This window comes from Salmo salar, chromosome 03 (genome assembly GCF_965601325.2).
Source record: "Salmo salar chromosome 03, fSalSal1, whole genome shotgun sequence".
Taxonomy (NCBI): Eukaryota; Metazoa; Chordata; class Actinopteri; order Salmoniformes; family Salmonidae; genus Salmo; species Salmo salar.
The window spans coordinates 26,170,031-26,194,694 of NC_138293.1; the positions used below are offsets into that span (position 1 = coordinate 26,170,031).

General features: G+C 42.6%; 1 protein-coding gene across 1 annotated transcript; it reads left to right on the top strand.

The window, feature by feature from the left end:
- Positions 1–24,641, top strand: LOC106599373 (dual specificity testis-specific protein kinase 2). The gene is made up of 11 exons (XM_014190572.3): positions 1–499; positions 2,560–2,870; positions 7,783–7,904; positions 9,597–9,645; positions 14,123–14,269; positions 14,610–14,692; positions 18,799–18,883; positions 19,026–19,109; positions 19,322–19,408; positions 19,578–19,716; positions 20,962–24,641. Exons 2-11 carry the CDS (start codon positions 2,643–2,645, stop codon positions 21,915–21,917), a joined length of 1,980 nt encoding a protein of 659 aa, XP_014046047.2. The 5' UTR covers positions 1–499; positions 2,560–2,642; the 3' UTR covers positions 21,918–24,641.
- Positions 24,642–24,664: the final 23 nt, after the last annotated feature.

The window sequence follows — 24,664 nt, forward strand, 5'->3', positions numbered from 1 at the left end:
GGAGGAGGGCTGTTTAGTGGGAGTGTTGAAGGAGCCAGCCAACACTGCGCAGCAGAGCTGTCAAACGATTGAAATATCTGACCACGGCAGACGGCAATTGTGTCTTGCTAATGACAAAACAAAATGCCACATAAGGGGGACTGTGAGTTTACGTTTTGAGGTCAGCTATACTTCGTGTAGATAGCCAGAGTTACTTCGGCGTTGGCTGCATAACTTCTAGTTTGTTAGCAAACGGGAGTGGCTAACGTTTGCTAGCATCCCGTCTTGGACTGTTGACAAACTAAACCAGCTAACGTTATCTAGCTAGACCAGCGAGCTAGCCAACTAACCACAATAAAGTTAGCCAGCTAGATAACGTCACTCTACTAGCTCGTGCATGGTGAGTGTATCAAATAGCCTGCAAGCTATTATTGCAATGAGATGGAACTAAGTTTGGCCTGTTTCATCAAGTTGTTGTTGAAGAGTCCATCATCTCATCATTTTAATGACACACGGCAAGGTAAGAACTCTTGATAACTCTGCCACTGCTGCCAGCATGCGAGTTTGCTAGCTAGTTTAGCAAGTTCGTTAGTTAACGAAGCCAGCCATTCAAATTAACTAACAGTAATGTGACCATTTAGTAACTAACTAGACAATCATTTGGTTAGCATATTGTATCCAAGCTCAAGATGTCTTAGTTGCTAGGTTATAGGTTGCTGATTCCAGATCAGGAGAAATTGGGCCCTCCCCTATGAACAAGACAGGGTCATTATTTAAAATCTCAGGAATGTCAGGTATGCTGTTGCCGTCCCCAATACGCACCATTTACAACAGATAGGGCTCAGATAGTGAAACTAAGAATAACTCGTGTGGTGAATGCAATTCGTTGACTAGTTATTTCACAACAGAAACCTAACAAGATTTTCATTTATAGGCCAATGCATAATGCTTTCTGTTTTCTATCCTCATCCACTCATCCCTTTTTTTTCATGGGAATTATCAATCTTGCACTTCCTCATAACCAGCTGACCCTCCTGTTAGGATGATTTACAATATACACCTTTTATTGTAGCGCATTTACACAGATTATAGGGTTAAAAAAAAAACATTGCCTCAGGGGACCACAGGGATGTCCCGTCTGTTTTTGTTTTTTTAATATTGGCCCAGCCCTCTGTACAGATTCCTCTGTTAAAATTCCTCCACTTTTCCTTGCGGAGTCCCTTATAGTTGAGTCTGAGATGTATCACTTTGGATGCATGCATTATGTCCACACTGGCCTTATTGTTTTTCACCAGTTATAACGTTTATAGCGTGTAGGCTACTGCTGAGATGCTAGGGAAGGAGTGAGGGAAGTTAGGGTTTAGACTGGAGAAATCCCTCTTTGCCTGTATACAGTAGCCACAATGTGGCTGTGGGAGGGTTGAAATGACATCCGTTATTTATATTGTTTCTGCTTTGAATGAAGGGAAATGTATCTTTTTTTTTTTTTTTACCCATACAAGGCCTAGCAGCAATTGAAAAACGACCTCATATGTTCTACATTCATTCTGCTTCTGAAAAGCTGATTGTTTCAAGTGGCTATTTTACTCATTCTTGGCAGTGGGTGTTTGATCATTGTCATACAAATGCTAAATGGCAAAGATTCTTTTAGTAGTAGAGGATAACATCCTTTTAAGGATACGGCTCAAGCAGCAAAAAGATCCCTGAACTAGTCCAGTAACTTTGGACGATTTGATTTCAGTTGTTTTAGTTTGGGATTGGATGGGGGATGGGAATCTCGCAAGAGGCTGAATTAAAAATAAATATAATTATTTTCCCAGAGTTTAATAGATCCTCTCTAGTGAAGTCTCTAACTCAAGAAAAGGGAGGACAACCAGCCCTTTGAGTAAACTCAGTAGACCTGTGCATGCTGGGAAAATCAGGGGTCCTGAATAATTTAAATCAAAGGGCTGCTTCCTATGATCATTACTATGGGGTTCTTATGTCTCTTTTTGTTCCTGTTCGTGGCTCTGAGGTTTGTTTTTGATCCCGGTCTTGGACTTTAGCTTTATCTTGTCTTAATCTCATATAATTGGACAATCAATCCCTATTAGAGCCATTATTTGTGAACTTGTTGAGAGAGGTGGGGTTGTGTGTCTGCCTTGTGTGTCTAAGAAGATTGACCTTATCTAAAGTCATGCTTTTGTCTTCATTTTTTTTTGTCTTGTTTTTTTGTCTTGTTGAGGGAAAAAATGTAGGAAATGTCAGAGGAATGTGATAAATAGATTAGGCTCATTATCCCCCTCATGGCAACATGACGTGTTCTGTTTTAAAGTAACGACATGCGTATAAGATCACACCACACACGCTTATGAGTTACAATACTTCAGGGGTACATACATCACCATTTTTTTCCCATACAGATGCTATGGATAACAACTGAAAATTGTCATCTTTTTGTGTTTTCTGGCTGGTCTTCTGCAGCCTGTAAACCATATGCTTTGTATTGTGTATTATAAACTACAGAAACTAAACCACCCAAACACACCATTTCCTCAGTCTGCCTGCTGAGATAGGATTTTTGTGTTTCTTTCCCCTTAGGGCTGTAAAGTGTTGCAAAGGAGTTGTCGAAAATGTGAAACTTTCATCGAGGAGTCCCCCACAGAGTTCACAGTGAAGAGGCAATGATGGATCGGAACAAGCGCAACTCCATCGCCGGCTTCCCCTCCATGAGGTCTGACCGGCTCGATGACCTGGATGGTGGAGGAGGAGGGGAATGGGCCCCGTCTCAGGTGGGAAGAGTGTGCCCCTCATCCTACCGTGCCCTCATCAGTGCCTTCTCCTGCCTGACGCGCCTTGATGACTTCATTTGCGAGTGGATTGGCTCTGGCTTCTTCTCAGAGGTCTACAGGGTGAGTTTGTTATGCTTGACCTGAAATGCAAGAGGTTTCTGCCTTGTAGGTGTTGTCTGAGGACAGCTAATTAATATCAACACAGTCACCTCAAATTATTGGTACCCTTGATAAAGATGATAAAAACAGACAAATAAATAAAGAACACAAATACCAAGCTATCTTGTATGCTAAAAAATGGGAAATTATTTTATATGAATACAATTGCTCAGAGAAAGAGATTTTGTACCAAAACAAATCTCAGATTATTGGCATCCCTACTTTAAATGAGTCTAAGCTTAACCCTGTGAGACCTACAGTTGCAAAAATGCAACATGTCCTAATTTGCATCCTGTACCTAAAAAATGATGTCAAACAGTACATAGGCTGCGTTTCTACAGGCAGACACATTTTTATATATTTTTTTAACTTATTGGCCTTTTGAACATGATTGGTCAAAAGATGAATTAGTGGAAAAATAATTGGGCTGACATTTTGAAATTTGGTTGTGCATCAGCAGTTTTTCTCAGTCACTTAGCCCATGTCAGCAACAACAACAAAAAATCGATTGGTAAATTAGTCTAGCCAGCCATCTAAACTTGTAGTCATGGTCATAATCACGGTCAAATTATTGCCTGGGGGGGCAAATTGATTTTGTTAGTCACTCTCTCTCAGATATCATATTAAAAACTGCAAACATTTCTCTCTTATCCATTGGAAAATTTTGTAGAATTGCAGGAAATCAACTCTAAAACCGTGCAATAACATTTCCCTTCGGGCCCCCAAAAGGCTAGGGCTGGCTCTGACTGCATGTGTGGGTATGGATGTGGCTACACAGTCCCGTGAGCCATTGTTGCTCCTCATGATAAGTTCAGATATTTTTGTGGCCCCACCCCCCGCAAAGTTGCCCATCCCTACTGTAAAGCAATGGTGTGTCATTTCACTCCACCTATCCGGTGTGTGACAATAAGGACACACACCGGATTACTTAGAAACCTATTAGAACTCATACACTGAGTTCAGCCCTCATTCTATAATTAAACATGTTAGTGGTCCGCAATACAGTTAGCTAATACATTGATTTCTGTGCAGAGTAGGAAAACCCTGCACCTCCCTCCAAACCACCCAGAGATGTTAGGTTATGGACCAGCCCCCATTGAGGTCAGACAGGCCCTTAGAGCATGCAGATACTCATGTGGCCTCTCCCTATTACATTGATTGGTTCTCTCACAGTAGACTGATTTGGGACATGCAAAAAGCCCTTCTATATTTCCATGTCGGTGTGGTTACGACTCGGAGAGCTCCCTTAGTGATGGGACTGGTAGTTTGGCTGCAATGGCTCTTGGGTAAGTGCTGTATCGTAAATTACACTAACTCAACCTGACAGAGTTGGTACTCGCACAGAGATGGCTGTTGACGTCTGATAGGTCAAGTCCTTAACCTGACCTCAAAACATCAGTAAATTGCCTACATTCACTTTTGTTGTAACTCCCGTTTTCATTTTCTCCACCCTCAGCGCTCTTGAAAGTTAAGCCTATTTGCATTTTATTTTCAATACAATTAGGTGTAGACTATAGAATTCAGCCCTACCTACTGAAGTCAGTCTGAGTATTCTATTTTTGATTGCACAAGTACCACAATAATGTCAGCACCCACGTCCCATGTCTTGCATCTTAGTCATACATACAGATGGAACAGAAATAGAATGCTGAGCAGTTTACATATCTAATAGTAAATGATAACCTCAGTTTAATTGAAAGAAGGGAAGGTGTTGCTAGGTCTGGAGCCATGCGGCACAGTGTAGGCTAATGCCTGCCTCCGAGCATGGCTACAGCAGTCTGCCTTGGGACCGCTCATTCACTGATCATTGAATTCAAAGGGTTAATGCACACCACTCACACAGTACCGATCACTGACTTGGTGGGGGGAAGGGCACCGTGTAGGCTCCTGCCCCAGGCTGTCTGAGCGGAAGTAATTACACCATGTATTTTAGGGAGGGAATGCCCATCCAACTTCAACATGATTGGGGCCTGCTGCCCAACAAGTATTCCTCTTGTTGAACATATGCTAAATACATTTCTTCCTCCATTCACCTGAAAGCTCACCCATGTTATAAACGCTGTTTGATCCTTGGGGCCATTATAATGTTATAGCATCAGCTGTTTCTAGTGATGCACGGATATGACGTTTTTGACCGATATCTGATATTTTCCTTGCCAAAAAAAAACTGATACCGATATTTAACATTTTAGCGGCCTTTTAAGCATTCTAGTACAGTTCAATAGTTAACACACACACATGGACGCAGCGGTCTAAGGCACTGCATCTCAGTGCAAGAGGTGTCACTACAGTCCCTGGTTCGAATCCAGGCTGTATCACATCCGGCCGTGATTGGGACTCCCATAGGGCGGCGCACAATTGGCCCAGCGTCGTTCGGGGTAGGCCATCATTGGAAATAAGAATTTGTTCTTAACTGACTTGCCTAGTTAAATAAAGGTTACACACACCACACTGACCAAAAGTTATTTTGTTGTCATTTACGTATGTCCCCATTACCAGTAAAACATAATCAAAACATATTTCTTTCACTGACTTGCTGTGCTGTTTCGTTGTTCAGTCGTTTCATTCTCACATTCTCAACAGGATTTCATCAAACATGTCAAGCAGTGAAGTTTCAGCTCTGTCTGTCCGTGGCCTCTCTTCCTCGGTGCGCACTGTCACTGTGTCTGTTTCCATCTTGTCCAGCTGTGTATGTAACATTTCATGTAAACCCTGTTTCTTGTCTGCATCGAAGTAGCGGTCCTTGTACATAGCATCGAGCATGGCGGTGACCCAGTAAAGAGAGAATGCCACCGAATCGCTTGTTCACAGCCTGTGTCGGCAGTTTTGTTGAGCAGGCGTTTCAATGCCATGACAGAGGGGAATCACGTCTGCTGCAGGAGCAGTTGATAAGCTTATTTCTCCAGTCAGTTGTTCGAATGGAGCTAGCTAGTGTGTTCAAGTTTCAAACATGTTCTCAAATGCCATTGAAATGGCAGCAGCAGTATGACAACCAGTGCATTCATGAGCATACAATATGACTTTCCTCAGTACAAAATCCTCGATGACCCACTGTGCTGTCAGACTCAGCATGCTCATGGGGCTGATATCGCTGGTCCAAATGTCAGTCGTGAAGCTAATAGCAGTGACGCGATTACTGTGTAACTCCGGTAGGGCAACATCTGAAAAATAGCGCACTTGGTAGTGTGTACCGGTGCTCGACCAGTCGTGAAAGCCAACATCACCCACGACAGAGAATTGTTGACTGTCAAGGGCAATGAATTCCATTATCTTGGCGTTAACGGATTTTGCCTTTGAATTGTCTCGCTGAAATGTTCTTACTCTTTCAAATGACTGCTTGACTTGTTGACTGCTCGATCCACACAGCAGACATTGTGGGCTAGGTTAGGAATGCTGTGTAGCGCAAAATTTTACGTGGCGTCATTACGTCATGTACCTACATTATATAGGTATGCACGTCAGCTTTGACATCGGTTTTGCACATCGGCGTTAAACTAGACATCCGGACAATACTGATCTATCGTGCATCCCTAGCTGTTTCCAGTCTTTTCCACTCGAGATACAATGCAGACAGGAACTATGGTTCTGGCTCATGTGATGACTTCGGCTTTATGAGTGCAACGATATTTACCTTCGTTGCTTGTCAGTTTGATTTGTCGTCTCATTGACAACATTGAATACTTGCATCTGTAAGTGCATAATGGCCCCAAATATCTACTGTGTATTGAGGTTTCCATTTGTCTAAGCAAGTGGACAATAGATCTACATTGCTTTGAAAATGCATGAAATCAATAGAATGATTTTGTTTCTTAGACTGTGTCGTGTTAACATGGCTAGGTATTGACTAGCTGGAGAGACAGATTGGAGGTGCAGGGTCTTGCTGGAGCAGCCTATGGGTCTTTGTTTGAGCCAGACTCTTCTCTTTTCTCTCCTGGTGGGGAACGAGTGTGAGTGGGGGGGGGGTCTAGAGGAGGCCATCTGCTGCCTGCTCCTCTCCTCCAGGGAAGAGGAAGACTAGCTCCTCCTTTGAACTTGAACTTCAACAGTGGCTAAAGAAGCATTAGTCACTGGAGAGACTCATCCAAATGCTATATATATATAAGGCCTAGATTGGTCTGCTTCCTTTTTCTGTACCTCAAACTTCCTTTTATCTCCTCTCTCCAACAGTGTTGATATACCACTCATATCTGTAGGAAAGGGATCATAGTGATTTATGAAAAATGTAACATGCACAGTACATAACCATTTATATGCATTGTATCTATTATTGTACCTGCAGACTTTGACCTGAGTGGAGCGATTTAGTATTTTCTTAGTGACTGTTGGTTTCAATGTCTTAATATTTCAGCTGGAGGAAGTGAGCCGTAGCAGATCAAGCTCACCATTTTCTCACCCTAATGTATAACTTCCTGTGGTTATGGCCCTCTGAGAAAGCATATCAATCCGACTTAAGCTTAGGGATATACAGCGAGAGTTCTGTATTGTTGTAGGTGTTCGGCTATGTATTCTCTACCAAAGCATAGCCTACATTTTCTTAGCCTCGGCTCACTGTTCTAGTGCACAACTGTTGATGACAGTCAGCCACTTATCTTTGATCACATCAGAGATAATGCTGCAAGGAAGGCCAGTAACTGACCTAGTTCACAATAGAAATAGGCCTGCAGACTCCATATTGCTATGGTTTCTGGATTTGGAATAAAAGGTTAGAGCAAGCCATGCTCCATGATCTTGGAATATTGATCATGTTTTGAGAATAGTGTCCTCATTAGAAGGGAATATTGATAAGGGAGCTGTATGGTTATAGAGAGAAGTGTTCATTTTCAGTGTAACCTCCTAGATATCGCCTAAATGACCGGATTGTTGTTTGTTGCAGGTGCGCCACAGAGTGTCGGGCCAGGTGATGGCTCTGAAGATGAACAAACTGAGCAGTAATCGAGCCAACATGCTGAGAGAAGTCCAACTGATGAACAGACTGTCCCATCCCAATATCCTCCGGTGAGTTCCAGGAAACAAAATGATGTCTACCACTAACTATATTCGGCATAATTTTTCTTCGGCACACCACCATCAATATTTTGTATAGTTTGTATATCGATCTGTCCATTTGAAGAAACATAAAATTCCTTCTGCAATATTATGCAATGGTGTTGAATTAATTATATCTCAAGGGGATATAAAAAATTGGGTAAAATACAGGGCTAGTAAAATTGAGTTATGGTGCCATATTCATAAATAGGCTTATTTTCTTATGGACTTATAGCCTAATCTCTCTTTTTTTCTTTTCTTTCAGAATGTGACTAAATATCAGTTATTTTTTTAACCCTTCTTCCTTTTAAAGAGACTTGGATCTGTAGCTTTTTGTCAAAATGACGTTCGCCTTTGTAATGGAATCAGTTGGGTGACCTTGATCTCCCTGATTCCGCAGAAAGCAGGTCAGAAACCTATTAACAATGGATTTTCTGGAACGACATCCTGAGTTTGGATTTCATTGACATGCACGCCCTTTCCTTTTTCACTTTCTTCTCACCAAGGCTGTTTTATTTTTGTATAGCGTTGTGAGCCTGCAAAATGGGCATAAATATTTGACCAAACCCATCATGATGGGACATATTGTTTTGGATACATAATTGTATGACCATGTTTTATGTTTTCATGGACAATAATATTGAACTATTTCTAATCTGTGAATTTGATAACCTCATGGATTAGGCTGACCGAGGCTTTGCATGATCCTTGAGGTTGTTCATGTTTCTCTGTGATTTCTGCCATTCTCAACACCCAATGTGTCTCTGTGCTGGATGATGTTCTACAGAGCTCACATTGTGCGGTAGGTTCTGGGTGGGAAAGAGAGAGAGTCTGTATGTGCTGTGCTACAATCACAGCTTTGTTGCAGCTAGTTCTGTGGGGGTGGGCAGACGAGCATGAGGGGGTCTTTGTCTGAGGAACCCTTCGAGGACCCACAAAGTCTCACGTTTATTGGGTCATAACTCTAGCGGCTCCAACACTCGCTGTGCATACGGCCTGGCCCGCGTGTTAGGATATTGATACAGGCAATTTGTGTCATTTAGAAAAAATAGACTTGACTGTGACTCCGGATGGTTAAGATTTGTAAGCAGTACCTCAAGAAAAGAGAGGAAAAAGAGATTGAATGCAGGTCAAGAGTGAACTGTGTTTTCCCCTGAAAATAACATTCTTGTTCGCACCTCTTGTTGGGTCTTGTCTTGCAGCCCACCAGTGCAGAAATATTTAACCATTTCCACACCAAGAGCGTTATAATTTTTCTCTCAAAGGGACTATGTTGTCCTTCGGCCAGATTGACATTTTGTACTACCGAGGCTGCATTTAGACAGGCAGCCCAAGTCAGATATTTTTTCCACTAATTGGTCTTTTGACCAATCAGATCTTTTTCAGACCTGATCTGATTGGTCCAAAGACCAATTAGTTTATAAAAAAAAAGATTGGAATGGGCTGCCTGTGCAAACACAGATATATATATAGATATATGCCCACTCAAATGTTTTATTCTGGACCCCCATAGCTTAGTCATGTCAATATAGATCAAGATTCTAAAAGAAATTGGCAATGTGAGAGAAGCGCAACAGGAAATATGTCTCCACCACATGTACCACTGTGGTTGGTCATGTTTCCATGTAACTATCTTTTTTTCTTTGTTTTGTCTTCCTCTAGGTTCATGGGTGTGTGTGTTCAGGAAGGCCAGCTCCATGCTCTGACTGAGGTAAGAGGAAGCACCGTTCTCCTTTGTGTCTTAGAGCCTCCTATAGATGGGTATCTCAGGTGTAGGCTGACTGTGTCGCTGGCTGTCACGTTTCAGGTTGGAACGTTGAGACACTCTGTTGTCTTATTCAGTTTTCTGTCCACTCGATAATGGAATGTGATTCTAGAAACGTGATGGGTCCTCTAGCATCAGTATAGACCGAGACGTGTTTTACTTTTAATGTAGCTAATACTGTCATAATCCTCTCTGAGTCATGTTGCAGTACAGTCAGTTTGATGTTACCTTGCATGAGTAAGTCTCAGATAAGTAGAACACCTCTAAAAGGTGGCCTCCTAGCAGTGTGAATATAATGAAAAGGTGTTTGACTGTGTGCCCAGGGGTTTTTCTCAGGTGAACATTGACACATCACCTAGTACAGGGACCTGTAATTGAAAGGACCTTGTGTTCGCCTGAAGGCACAGTTTACATGTGCACAAATAAAGCTGTGTGTGTTGATCTCAATGAGCAGCCAGGGGATGGGTTCCATTAGGGCTAAGGTTTGTTTTCAAGCTTATTTTTAACCCCCGTGTGTGTGTGTGTGTGTGTGTGTGTGTGTGTGTGTGTGTGTGTGTGTGTGTGTGTGCCGTGTGTCCGTGTGTCCGTGTGTCCGTGTCCATGCTCTCTTGTTGCTAATGATTAGCGTTGATTATTTGGGGAAAAAGCTTTACGACTCTCTGCCACATCACATTCACCCAAGCACTCGTGTCAAGTGAGCGATAGCAGGAAGTTATCCAATATGTGGATCCATGGAGGGAGAGAGGGAAACGTCTCTGATGCCGCTCTCGCAGTTTATCGGTTCTGCTCACCCCACCCCCAGTCTCTTGGGCTTTGATGTCGGCAGCATAAAGCCACAGGCTGTGAATACTGAAAACACTGCATCATGTGGTTATGTTGTGCAGCTACTGCTGTGTTATCAGAACTAGCTGCTAGCTACCAGTGCTGTTTACTCTGACTGGATCCTGAATTTAGCAATGGGCCTGACGGACCTCCATGGTAGGAAATGAAGAGTCAAGTTACTGTGCAGCCACAGGCTTATATACAATCACTCCTCCGTATAAAGCTCCTTGGGCCCATTGGGTTGGCACAGTAACCTCTGCACTGCTTTCCCACTGCTTGATAGATCTAGGCTACACATTAGGCAAATACCGATTAGGAGCATTATAATCTAGGTAATCCTTCACCCACTTGGGGATTACAACATTATTTGAAGATGCTTTCAGTGGTCACGAGACAATTAATTCCCATTTTCTTTCCATCTTTCTTAGCTTTTTTCCCCCATAGTACCCCGGCTTTTCTTTAGTTTGAGGAAAGTTTCCTCAGCTGGTCAATAATATCAGTTGACAAATTCTAAGAATAGCATCCGTGTAGATTTCTTACTCCATCATGTTAAGACATTTCAACTTCCTGGGTTTTGCCCCTCTTCTCCTATTGTCCACTACTCCTGCTGTATCTGATCTGTGATCACGTGTCAATGGCCTCACACTCCCTTCTCTGGGTGACAGTGTCAGGGTTTGGGGTGGAGGTGAGGTGATGTGGCCTTATAACCTAAAACGGGCCTCCCTGTGTGCCTAGCTTTGGCCTACGCTGCTTCGCTCACTCCTCTGATCTGGAGAGTCTTGTCTATAAACCTACTGGATGCATGGAGTGGATCATATTCACACTGACCGACTGGCAGCAGGATTTGTCTGGGCTTCACCCATTTAGGGGAGGCTCCTAGTGGAGCATTAGGCATGCAGACGACAGATGCAGGGGGGCTACAGAGGAATTTGTAAGGTAAAGCCGACGTAATCCTCTCCTGCGTCTGGGATTGGTTTGGGAATGGTCTGCAGGGCAGGGGGAGGGAAGATAGAGGAGGTAGTGTAGAGAGCCTTACAGCGTGGGGGGCTTTTAGTGCTTAAGCTTAGACCCATGGACATGCATATTCAACACACTTGAAGTTAATTTGTTTCACTGGTATCGCATGCATATCCTGTGGTAAACTATAGGCCTACCTGGACAGTATATTGTCTAGGTTGACTTATTATCAGGCCTACTTCAAACATTCTACCTGAACAAAGGTAGACTGAAGCACAAGTCAAAAGTGAGTGATGTTGTAACCTCTTCACTTTGGGCAGACCCAATTCTGCTCACTAATCCCATTTAAAAGGTATAGGCTGTGTTCATATATTGTGATATTTACAGTTCCAGCTGTGCGAAGACAGACACTTTTGAGTAATGTTAACTTTCCTAAGCCATCAATGAAGTCATTGTGACAGTTTGCCAAGAAAACGAAAACACAACAGTCTAGAACCACTGGGGAGGCCCAGAGAAATTAGGTCAGTCAAGGGACCTGTCTTACTCTCTTCGTTACTCTTGTCAACTTTCATTTCTCTCTGTAATTAATTGTCCCATAGTAGTTCTGTGTATGGGACAGCCAAGCCTGTCACGATTAAAGCTGACATGCACAAAGTAAAAGAGAGAGCTACTTTCTAGCAGATTCCCACTTCACTTGGCTTTCCCTGCACACAGTCCCGTCTGTGTCTGTCACTGTCATTGTCCCCAAATGTGCCAGGCATTAGATTGATGCTATGTTTAGAGCGCTCAGAGTAACTCAATTGAGTTCGTTGACCTGTCTTTCGGAATGGAATGGAGTGGTGTGTAGAGTAGCCCCAAATGACCGACAGGATGATGTAACAATGACTTGACTTATAGTGCAGTACCTTATCTCTACCTTAGATAGGGTACACACAGTAGGCCTATACAGTGAAGGGAAGAAAGTATTTGATCCCCTGCTGATTTTGTACGTTTGCCCACTGACAAAGAAATGATCAGTCTATAATTTTAATGGTAGGTTTATTTGAACAGTGAGAAACAGAATAATAACAAAAAATCTAGAAAAACGCATGTCAAAAATGTTATAAATTGATTAGCATTTTAATGAGGGAAATAAGTATTTGACCCCCTCAATCAGAAAGATTTCTGGCTCCCAGGTGTCTTTTATACAGGTAACGAGCTGAGATTAGGAGCACACTCTTAAAGGGAGTGCTCCTAATCACAGTTTGTTACCTGTATAAAAGACACCTGTCCACAGAAGCAATCAATCAATCAGATTCCAAACTCTCCACCATGGCCAAGACCAAAGAGCTCTCCAAGGATGTCAGGGACAAGATTGTAGACCTACACAAGGCTGGAATGGGCTACAAGACCATCGCCAAGCTGCTTGGTGAGAAGGTAACAACAGTTGGTGCGATTGGAAGAAACACAAAAGAACTGTCAATCTCCCTCGGCCTGGGGCTCCATGCAAGATCTCACCTCGTGGAGTTGCAATGATCATGAGAACGGTGAGGAATCAGCCCAGAACTACACGGGAGGATCTTGTCAATGATCTCAAGGCAGCTGGGACCATAGTCACCAGGAAAACAATTGGTAACACACTACGCCGTGAAGAACTGAAATCCTGCAGCGCCCGTAAGGTCCCCCTGCTCAAGAAAGCACATATACATGCCCGTCTGAAGTTTGCCAATGAACATCTGAATGATTCAGAGGACAACTGGGTGAAAGTGTTGTGGTCAGATGAGACCAAAATGGAGCTCTTTGGCATCAACTCAACTCGCCGTGTTTGGAGGGGGAGGAATGCTGCCTATGACCCCAAGAACACCATCCCCACCGTCAAACATGGAGGTGGAAACATTATGCTTTGGGGGTGTTTTTCTGCTAAGGGGACAGGACAACTTCCCCGCATCAAAGGGACGATGGACGGGCCATGTAGCGTCAAAGCTTGGGTGAGAACCTCCTTCCCTCAGCCAGGGCATTGAAAATTGGTTGTGGATGGGTATTCCAGCATGACAATGACCCAAAACACACGGCCAAGACAACAAAGGAGTGGCTCAAGAATAAGCACATTAAGGTCCTGGAGTGGCCTAGCCAGTCTCCAGACCTTAATCCCATAGAAAATCTGTGGAGGGAGCTGAAGGTTCGAGTTGCCAAACGTCAGCCTTGAAACCTTAATGACTTGGAGAAGATCTGCAAAGAGGAGTGGGACAAAATCCCTCCTGAGATGTGTGCAAACCTGGTGGCCAAATACAAGAAACGTCTGACCTCTGTGATTGCCAACAAGGGTTTTGCCACCAAGTACTAAGTCATGTTTTGCAGAAGGGTCAAATACTTATTTCCCTCATTAAAATGCAAATCATTTTATAACATATTTTTCTGGATTTTTTTGTTATTCTGTCTCTCACTGTTCAAATAAACCTACCATTAAAATTATAGACTGATCATTTCTTTGTCAGTGGGCAAACGTACAAAATCAGCAGGGGATCAAATACTTTTTTCCCTCACTGTATATGGGAATTGAATTCAAGATAATGTGCATTTAGGCCTACTCGTAATGTGTACTTTTGAACTGAAGCCTAATTGTAATAATGGGAGCATTGTGTTTTCTCTCTCGACCTTTCTGCAGTACATCAACGGTGGGAACCTGGAGCAGCTGTTGGACAGCAACAAGCCTCTGAGCTGGGCTACCAGGCTTAAGCTGGCCTGTGAGATTGCCAATGGCCTGGGCTACCTGCACTCCAAAGGCATTTTCCACCGGGACCTCACCTCCAAAGTGGGTGGCTGTTAACTGTGGATGGATGTGTCCAAAATGGCAACCTATTCCCTACATAGTGCACTACTTTTCTGGTGCACTATATAGGGAATAGGTTGCAATTTCAGATGCACCTGTCTCCTTTCTACAACCGAGATAAGAATCATCGATCTAGTCAGCCTTTATATACAGCAACACGCGCTTCAGTTTCTGTTCTTCAAACCTTGGGAGTTGGAAACTGGTTTTCTGCAGAATACATAATGTTATTGTGAGATGTGATTATCTGGCTAAATCGGCTTCTTGTGAATGGGGGCTTTGATGGAAGCTAATGATGGAATTTATGCTCACTGTTTATCCTCAGAACTGCCTGATCAAGTCTGACGAGAATGGCTACACGGCAGTGGTAGGGGACTTTGGTCTTGCTGAGAAGATTCCCAACCAAGAGTAAGTCATTTCCACGGAAACACTTATTTAAGACTCAAATTGAATCCCAAAGTTAAAAATAAATATATATATATATATATCTTACATACACCTTAGCCAAATACATTTCAACTCAGTTTTGTACAATTCCTGACATTTTAATTCTAGTAAAAATTCCCTGTCTTAGGTCAGTTAGGATCACCACTTTATTTTAAGAATGGGAAATGTCAGAGTAATAGTAGACCGATTTTATTTCAGCTTTTATTTCTTTCATCACATTCCCAGTGGGTCAGAAGTTTACATACACTCAATTAGTATTTGGTCGCATTGCCTTTAAATTGTTTAACTTGGGTCAAACATTTCAGGTAGCCTTCCACAAGCTTCCCACAATAAACTGGGTGAATTTTGGCCCATTTCTCCTGACAGAGCTGGTGCAACTGAGTCAGCTTTGTAGGCCTCCTTGCTCGCACATGCTTTTTCAGTTCTGCCCACAAATGTTCTATAGGATTGAGGTCAGGGCTTTGTGATGGCCACTCCAATACCTTGCCTTTGTTGTCCTGAAGACATTTTGCCACAACTTTGGGAGCATGCTTGGGGTCATTGTCCATTTGGAAGACCCATTTGCGACCAAGCTTTAACTTCCTGACTGATATCTTGAGATGTTGCTTCAATATATCCACATAATTGTCCTCCCTCATGATGCCATCTATTTTGTGAGTGCACCAGTCCCTCCTGCAGCAAAGCACCCCCACAACATGATGCTACCACCACCGTGCTTCACGGTTGGGATGGTGTTCTTTGGCTTGCAAGCCTCCCCCTTTTTCCTCCAAACATAACGATGGTCATTATGGCCAAACAGTTCTATTTTTGTTTCATCAAACCAGAGGACATTTCTCCAAAAGGTATGATCTTTGTCCCCATGTGCAGTTGCAAACCGTAGTCTGGCTTTTTTTATGGCGGTTTTGGAGCAGTGGCTTCTTCCTTGCTGAGCGGCCTTTCAGGTTATGTCGATATAGGACTCGTTTTACTGTGGATATAGATACTTTTGTACCTGTTTCCTCCAGCATCTTCACAAGGTCCTTTGCTGTTGTTCTGGGATTGATTTGCACTTTTTGCACCAAAGTACGTTGATCTCTAGGAGACGGAACGCGTCTCCTTCCTGAGCGGTATGACTGCTGCGTGGTTCCATGCTGTTTATACTTGTGTAGTATTGTTTGTACAGATGAATGTGGTGCCTTTAGGTGTTTGGAAATTGGTCCCAAGGATGAACCAGACTTGTGGAGGTCTACAATTTTTTTTCCTGGGGTCTTGGTTGATTTCTTTTGATTTTTCCCATGATGTCAAGCAAAGAGGCACTGAGTTTGGGGGTAGGCCTTGAAATACATCCACAGGCACACCTCCAATTGACTCAAATGATGTCAATCAGCCTATCAGAAGCTTCTAAAGCCATGACATAATTTTCTGGAATTTTCCAAGTTGTTTAAAGGCACAGTCAACTTAGTGTATGTAAACTTCTGACTCATTGGAATTGTGATACAGTGAATTATACGGAAATAATTTGTCAGGTAACAATTGTTGGAAAAAGTACTTGTGTCATGCACAAAGTAGATGTCCTAACCGACTTGCCAAAACTATAGTTTGTTAACAAGAAATTTGTGGAGTGGTTGAAAACGAGTTTTAATGACTCCAACCTAAGTGTATGTCAACTTCTGACTATATATATATGTGTGTATGTATATTTTTTTATTTCAGATTTGCTCCTTTGAGTCAGTCCAGTTAAATCTTTCTGTACTAAATTAATGTGGGACTGGGAGGTAAAGGGATGGACAAGTGCCAGTAGGAGGGGGCCATTTGATTAGGAAGGAACATGAAGTACTGTTCAGGTCAGGAATAAACTGGAGTGCTAGGCTAATAATACCAGAGCAGGTTAAGAAGGCCCCGCTCTCTCCTGGCTAGGACTTATTACATATGCCTTGCAAAAGTATTCAGACCCCTTGGATTTTTTCACATTTTATTGTGTTATAAAGTAGGATGATTTCTGTCAATTGTTTTTCACCAATATACACAATTCTCTGTCAAAGTGGAAGATTTTATTAATACAAAATTAAACAACTACAATATAGCCTTTCTATAAGTATTCAGTCCTTTTGTTTAGGCAAGCCTAAATTAGTTTAGGAGTAAAATTTGGCTTAACAAATCACCCCCCCAAAAAATCCTGGACACACTCTGTGTGAAATAATAGGGGTTGACATAAAAAAAAATTATGACTACCCCTTCCTCTGTCCCCCATGCATACATCTGTAAGGTCCCTCAGTCAAGTATTGAATTTCAAACACAGATTATTTCAAAATCCTTATAAAGTAGGGCAGTGATTGGTAGATGGGTAACAATAACAAATCAGACATTGACTCTCTTTAAGCATGTTCTAGTTACTAATTATGCTGTGCATTATGTATTAAACCACCTAGACAGCTCAAATATAGTCATCATTCTGAGCTGCAGTACAGGAATGAAACTGCTTAGGGATGTTACCATGATATGCTGACACCGCTCGCGTTACTTGCACGAGCGTTGCAAAATATATTTACACATACATGTTATTCAATCATTTCATCCAAACTGCTCGTCTGCATTAAGGTGGCAATGCACTTTAAAGTTGGTTGCCAAACGCCATATAAATTCCAAAGAAGAAGACTGAAGGAGGAGAGATTACTAGAAACTAACTTGGTTTACCCTTTTATCTGTGGATTAAATGTCCGAGTAGAGGACCTTGTGCATTTCAGGTAAAATAACAACCCAATGTTTATATCCTAGGACAAATTGGCTAGCAACAGCAAGCTAGCTAGCTAAATGGCCATGAATGTTTCATGGGTTTCGACCTGTCCCCAAATGAATATAGGTGGTTCAGAGCTCATTTTGATATTTCAACCTGCGCGTCCTGATCGCGTCTGGTGTGGCTGGACAAAATCAATATGCACGCGCATGCCCGGTCTACTCCGCATGTGAGGCCATTTGATGATTTTGAAATGGCTAGAGTTCATTGGCTGTGATGAGAGAGAACTGAGGATGGATCAACAACATTGTAGTGACTCCACAATAATAAGAGTGAAAAGAATAGATTCCAAAACCTGCATCTTGTATGCAACTAGGCACTAAAGTAATAATGCAAAAACACATGGCAAATTAATATATTTTTTGTCTTAAATGCAAAGCCCTATGTTTGGGGAAAATCCAACACATTACTGAGTAACTGCCTCCTTATTTTCAAGCATGGTGGTGGCTGCATCATGGTATGGGTATGCTTGACATCGGAAAATACTGGGGAGTTTTTCAGGATAAAAATAAACTGGATAGGGCTAAGCACTGACAGCATCCTAGAGGAAAACCTGCTTCAGTTTGCTTTACACCAGAGACTGGGAGAGGAATTCATCTTTCAGCAGGACAATAACCTAAAAAACAAGGCCAAATCTACACTGGAGTTGCTTACCAAGAAGACAGTGACGGTTCCTAAGTGGCCAAGTAACAGTATTGACTTAAATCAGCTTGAAATACTATGGCAAGCTAAGACTTGAAAATTGCTGGCTAAGCATGATCCCCAACATCATGACAGAGCTTGAAGAATTCTGAAAAGAATAATAGGCAAATATTGCACAATCAAGGTGTGCAAATCTCTTGGAGACTTACCCAAAAAGACTCTTAGCTGGAATTGCTGCCAAAGGTGATTCTAACATGTATGGACTAAGGGAGCTGAATACTTATGCAATGACTATTTTAGTTATTAAATTTTTATTAGTCTTTAAAAAACACTTTGACATTACCAAATTTTGTCTGGATTGTTGTCAAAAATGACAATTAAATCCATTTTAATCCTGCTTTGTAACACAATAAAATGTGAAGAAATCCAATGGGGTCGAGATCATTTTTTGCAAGGCACTTTACCTGATCATGAATCAACTTGTTCCTCAAAACAGTCGTGGAGAAGGAACATCAAATGTTTGGTTTGTCTGATAATTGGTGTGATTAAAAATTGTCAAATTGAGTGAAGTAATTAATTGCATTATTCTCTCACCCAAAGACATAGCCTCCAGTCTAACATCTTTCTTCCTGTACTTGTGTTGTGCCTGCAGTGGTGAGGGGGAGAAGCTGGCGGTGGTGGGCTCTCCCTTCTGGATGGCTCCCGAGGTGCTGAGAGATGAACCCTACAATGAGAAGGTAGGTCCCTGACTTCTGAACTCTAAACCTTGACCTCTCCCTGAACTAAACCGGACCACTTGTCTCCTACACATCAACCCCCCCACCCCCCAGCTAAGAACTCACCTTAAATGTCTGTCTCGCTGTTTTCTTCCATTTCCAGGCGGATGTGTTCTCCTACGGTATTGTCCTCTGTGAGATCATCGCCCGAATACAGGCCGACCCCGATTATCTTCCTCGCACTGAAGTGAGGATTGCTTCGTTTCCTCTGTCCTCTATCGCCTTGACATTAATAAGACTAACACTCATTACACTCATGTCTGGTCTAGTCGACATTATGTTGGTTTAGAAGAGCACAGCTCTTTCAATATGTTGGGTTAGATGCCAAAAATAGATGAACATGGATAACATCCCAAAGTATGGATTTCCTGTCTGACATCTCCTCTCCCTCCCTGATAGAACTTTGGCCTGGATTATCATGCCTTCCAGCACATGGTAGGAGACTGTCCTCATGACTTCCTACAGCTGGCCTTCAACTGCTGCAACGTGAGTCGGCCCTCAATCTCTTAATTATTCCAAAACACACAACTGCTTCCAAAATGTGTATTTGGTTGTGTGGAATAGAAACTAGTAACATAATCTGATTTAGAATGAATCTGATTTAGTCATACCCCCTTATCTTGTTTGACCTGGCTACTCTATCCCCTCTCTCCAGATGGACCCCAAGCTGCGGCCCTCGTTCCCTGAGCTCGTCAAGAGGCTGGAGGAGATCCTGTGTCGGCTGAAGGCAGAAGAGTCTGGACGAGAGAGGATCCCCCTCAGTGGGGAAAATGACAAGAAGACCATCCCCAAAGGTGATGTTTCCAATCACCTCATATCTGAAGCCCCTTCAGAAGCCTGACTTGCCAAGGCAGTGGGACTGTTTTATTAATTCTCGAGTTGAATTTTATGAGGATAGCATAACATTAGCATTATCAAAACCATAAACATCACCACCAGATGAACTCCCTAAAACAGTTACAACAGTGTAAAGATGCCCCTCAGTTACCACTTTCCCTTCAATGTCCACTACACATGGTTTTGAATCTCCAAGTCTGTGATCTAGTGTTGCAGATGCACTTGTACAGGCATTAAAACCTCACCTGACATTATTGGTTTTCATGGCAGCAATTCCCCCTGACTGCCATGTGTTCGCCTGCAGTCCTGCACCACTTGACACCCAGTTTCTTGCACAGTGTCAAGACTGCACAGTGCAGACAAATGGTTTCTTGGAACCAGGAAGAGGCTGTAAACCAAGCAGCAGTGAGGCTGCCAGTAGCTGCTCCACATTGTAATCTGCCTATTGCATATCCTCTAGGGTTGCCTCCCAAATTACACCCTATTCCCTTTATAGTGTACTACTTTTGACCAGGGCTCACACTATATAGGGAATAGGCTGCCATTTTGGATGTACCTCAGGTCTACTCTAAATAGGTCCAGTGGCAAGCCAGGGCTGTCCTTTCCCTCCCAGCTCTGTCCCAAAGAGTAATTTACTTTCCCCAGTCCTTTCCTCTACGGTTATGATAGTGTTTGCTTGCAGGTTCAAATAGCCTTACTACAATTTAACATGACGTAAACTTCTAAGCATTTCTCAAACACCCGATTCTGTGACACAAAGAATAAGCTTCAGTAATGTTGCTAAGTGGGAACCACCATGAATACACAGAGTATGTTGGAAGTCATTTGTCTTTTCTCAGATTCTATTTCATTTCTAATTTGGTTCAAGGGAGTATTGGGTCTGGACTTTGCTTTTGTTTAGCTAGTTTTCCTTCCTCGGCCAGTCACTCCCTCTTCACTGTTTGTTTACCTTTGGCTTCCCAGTCCATTTTAGTATTTCTACATTATATCTTATAAACGATTTGCATATGTTTCCTATAATGTTTCCACCTATGCAATTTACTTCAATGTAAAAATTTGACTGTGCTTTGTTTGTTTATCTCTTGCCTGTACTGTCGTTCTTGGCTTATACTGCCCCCTGGTGGTTACATTGGGAACTTACACTTCATAACAATCCCATGTGTTGTGAGGAAGAGATGTTTGACTGTTACTTCTCTCTCCAGGTCCAGGTGAAAAGGTCCAGGGGATTAAGAGGTTAAACTCATTGGGTCTGCAGGACGACAAGATCCCTCCCAAATCGCCGCGTCCTCGTCGCAACATCTGGCTCTCCCGCAGCCAGTCAGACATCTTCTCCCGCAAGCCAGGCAGGAAGGTCAATGTCCATGACCCTTACTACAACCCGGGCCCCAGAGCCGTGCCAGGGGCCCGCAAGATCAACCCCTTCAATGCCCGTGAGGACCTGTGCGGAGGCAAGATCAAGTTCTTTGACGTGCCAAGCAAGTCAGTGTTCTCCCTGATGTTCGACTTGCACTCTCTCCAGGACAGCGTGTTCTCCTCTGGGACTCACACCCACTCTGGAGCCCCTGTCCACCCGGGCATGTGGCAGGAGACCTGGTTCACCGGCAGGCAGTGCCACTCTCTGCCCACCTCCCCCCAGCTGGCCCTCTCAGATGGCTCCTGCCCCCCGGCCTCCTGTCCCCTCTCTGCCACTGTCTCTAAGTGTGACCCGGCCCAGCTGGGCCAAGAGGTCAGGCAGAAGGTGCTCAGCGCCTGGGCCAGGAAATATGCTGTGATAGAGATCCCTCCGTACCATGGAGGTCAAGAAATGGTAAAGAAAGAGGAGGAGAACAGAGTAGATGAGAGCTGGCTTCCCTCTCCTATGCCCAGTGACAGTGCAGAGGCTATGGACTGCTCCAGCAGCCAAGGGAGCCCAGTGGAGGACAAGGAAAAACACTTATTCTACCCCATGCAGGCCCCGAATGGAGGCCCAGTGGAGGACAGTAGGGGCGTGGTGTCTATGTGTGAGGAGATGGAGGCTGAGGACCAGGAGGGCATGCAGCAGCAACAGACCTCCTGTCCCACTGTCACCCTCAGCCCAGCCACAAACAGAGGCCATCTGAGTCCCATCGTACTGGTGCCGTGTACGGCCATACACGCCTCCACAGAACTGCCATCTTAAGTGTGACATCTAGGACTAAAACGGGTAATGGAGAAAAGGCGCTTTGAGAGACCCTCAGATCATCTTAATCGATGCTTTGCAGATACAGATTATTTTTTCAAGATTGTTTTTATTTAATATACTGAAATTGTTTTTTTTTGTTTTTTAAAGGTGTCCCTAAACCAGGGGTCTTCCAATTCCTTGAGGTTATTTGTGTATGCTGGTTTTAAATCACTGCCTACTCCTTGATGTTTTATTGTGACTATACTCTGCCCCATAGGGAAATGCATGGGAGTACATGTAGTTGAAGTCGGAAGTTTACATACACCTTAGCCAAATACATTTAAACTCAGTCTTTCACAATTCCTGACGTTTAATCCTTGTAAAATTCCCTGTCTTAGGTCAGTTAGGATCACCACTTTATTTTAAGAATATGAAATGTCAGAATAAAAGCAGAGAATTATTTATTTCAGCTTTTATTTCTTTCATCACATTCCCAGTGGGTCAGAAGTTTACATACACTCAATTAGTATTTGGCAGCATTGCCTTTAAATTGTTTAACTTGGGTCAAACATTTCAGGTAGCCTTCCACAAGCTTCCCACAATAAGTTGGGTGAATTTTGGCCCATTCGTCCTGACAGAGCTGGTGTAACTGAGTCAGGTTGTATGCCTCCTTGCTCACACATGCTTTTTCAGTTCTGCCCACAAATTTTCTATAGGATTGAGGTCAGGGCTTTGTGATGGCCACTTCAATGCCTTGACATTGTTGTCCTTAAGCCATTTTGCCACAACTTTGAAAGCATGCTTGGGGTCATTGTCCATTTGGAAGACCCATTTGCGACCAAGCTTTAACTTCCTGACTGATGTCTTGAGATATTGCTTCAATATATCCACATAATTTTCCGTCCTCATGATGCCATCTATTTTGTGAGTGCACCAGTCCGTCCTGCAGCAAAGCACCCCCACAACATGATGCTGTTTTACTATGGATAGTGATACTTTTGTACCTGTTTCCTCCAGCATCTTCACAAGGTCCTTTGCTGTTGTTCCGGGATTGATTTGCACTTTTCGCATCAAAGTACGTTCATCTCTAGGAGACAGAACGCATCTCCTTCCTGAGCGGTATGACGGCTGCGTGGTCCCATGGTGTTTATACTTGCGTACTATTGTTTGTACAAATGAATGTGGTCCCTTCGGGCGTTTTGGAAATTGCTCCAAGGATGAACCAGACTTGTGGAGGTCTACAAAAAAATTCTGAGGTCTTGGTTGATTTCTTTTGATTTTCCCATGATGTCAAGCAAAGAGGCACTGAGTTTGAAGGTAGGCCTTGAAATACATCCACAGGTACACCTCCAATTGACTCAAATGATGTCAATTAGCCTATCAAAAGCCATGCCATCATTTTCTGGAATTTTCCAAGTTGTTTAAAGGCACAGTCAATTTAGTGTATGTAAACTTCTGACCCATTGAAATTGTGATTAAGTGAAATAATCTGTCTGTAAACAATTGTTGGGAAAAGTACTTGTCATGCACAAAGTAGATATCCTAACTGACTTGCCAAAACTATAGTTTGTTAACAAGAAATTTGTTAAGTGGTTAAAAAATTCGTTTTTTAATTACTACAACCTAAGTGTATGAAAACTTCCGACTTCAATTGTACATGATATGAAAGTAACAAATCTAACACTCTTAACATGGAGAAAGGGTTGTGGTCTGAATGGAAAAACGGCATACTCACTGCCTTCCCAACATTGAGATCCCTGCCTTAACATTCATTGTGACTGGTAGTATTTTTGTACTGGATGATTGTGCGTTTCAGAAGAACAAGTCCAAACCAAGGTGTAGGGAATCGATCCTTACCTTTTTTTTAAAGGGCTAGTTAATGAGTGGTTTACAAGACTACTGAGGTCTCTTATGGAGACTAATAAAAATGTGCATTACAGAGCACTTAAACAGTAAACTTACCAGTAAAACAATAGTTTGTTTAAATGTACACCCCCACGAGCACTGGAAATGTGATCGTTTGTACGTACCTTTAACAATTTTAAATGTTTGGCAGGCCTATATTTTGGTGTGCACATTTTAAGGGTTGTTTTTCAGATGACCCTGCTTAGAAACTGCTTCAGAATCTACCAAAGTATCACATTTGTTTTCACTGGTATGTCTTTCCTCCATAATGAAAAATGTATACCTCTATGTATAGAGGAATGTGTTGAATATTTCGAGTGTGGCTTGAATATGTGATCCACCACACTTTTGTTAGTGGGTCTTATTTTGGTCAGCAGCTCTGTTGGGTATAAGCTGTACAAACAGCACTAGTTGGTGTGGATGGCTCACTCACTCGTGCTTTGGTTCATGACTCCCTTGGCACCTGTTTTGATATACTCCAGTCAGTAATTACTTTAATAAGAAATTGCACTTGAAAAGAACAATGTTAATGCATTAACCTTCTCTTGTTTATCACTACATTTCTATGCAATAAATGTAAACTGTGTCAGGATTGTTTTGCAGAGGATATATTTTGATATTTATAAAGATCAATATGACGTCTTACTGCTTTGTATGCAGTTTTTCTGGATGCGATATTGATTGTTCAATTTCTTTGTATTTTGTTATCTCCCCCCCCAGTCTTGGCTGATTTATGAACATGTATTAGCAAAAAGCTTGTTTTAATCCAAATCTGGTTTGAGTTGAACTTTGTTGAAGGAACATGTTCCCAATCGCTTAAATAAATGTTTAACTTTTGCTTCTTTCGGTGACCCTATAAA

Bases quoted from the DNA above. Each gene is read 5' to 3' on its own strand.
- LOC106599373 (XM_014190572.3), top strand. From the start codon at position 2,643: ATGATGGATCGGAACAAGCGCAACTCCATCGCCGGCTTCCCCTCCATG. The intron at 7,905-9,596 runs GTGAGTTCCAGG...GTCTTCCTCTAG, and splicing joins TCCCATCCCAATATCCTCCG to GTTCATGGGTGTGTGTGTTC. The intron at 14,270-14,609 runs GTGGGTGGCTGT...GTTTATCCTCAG, and splicing joins ACCGGGACCTCACCTCCAAA to AACTGCCTGATCAAGTCTGA.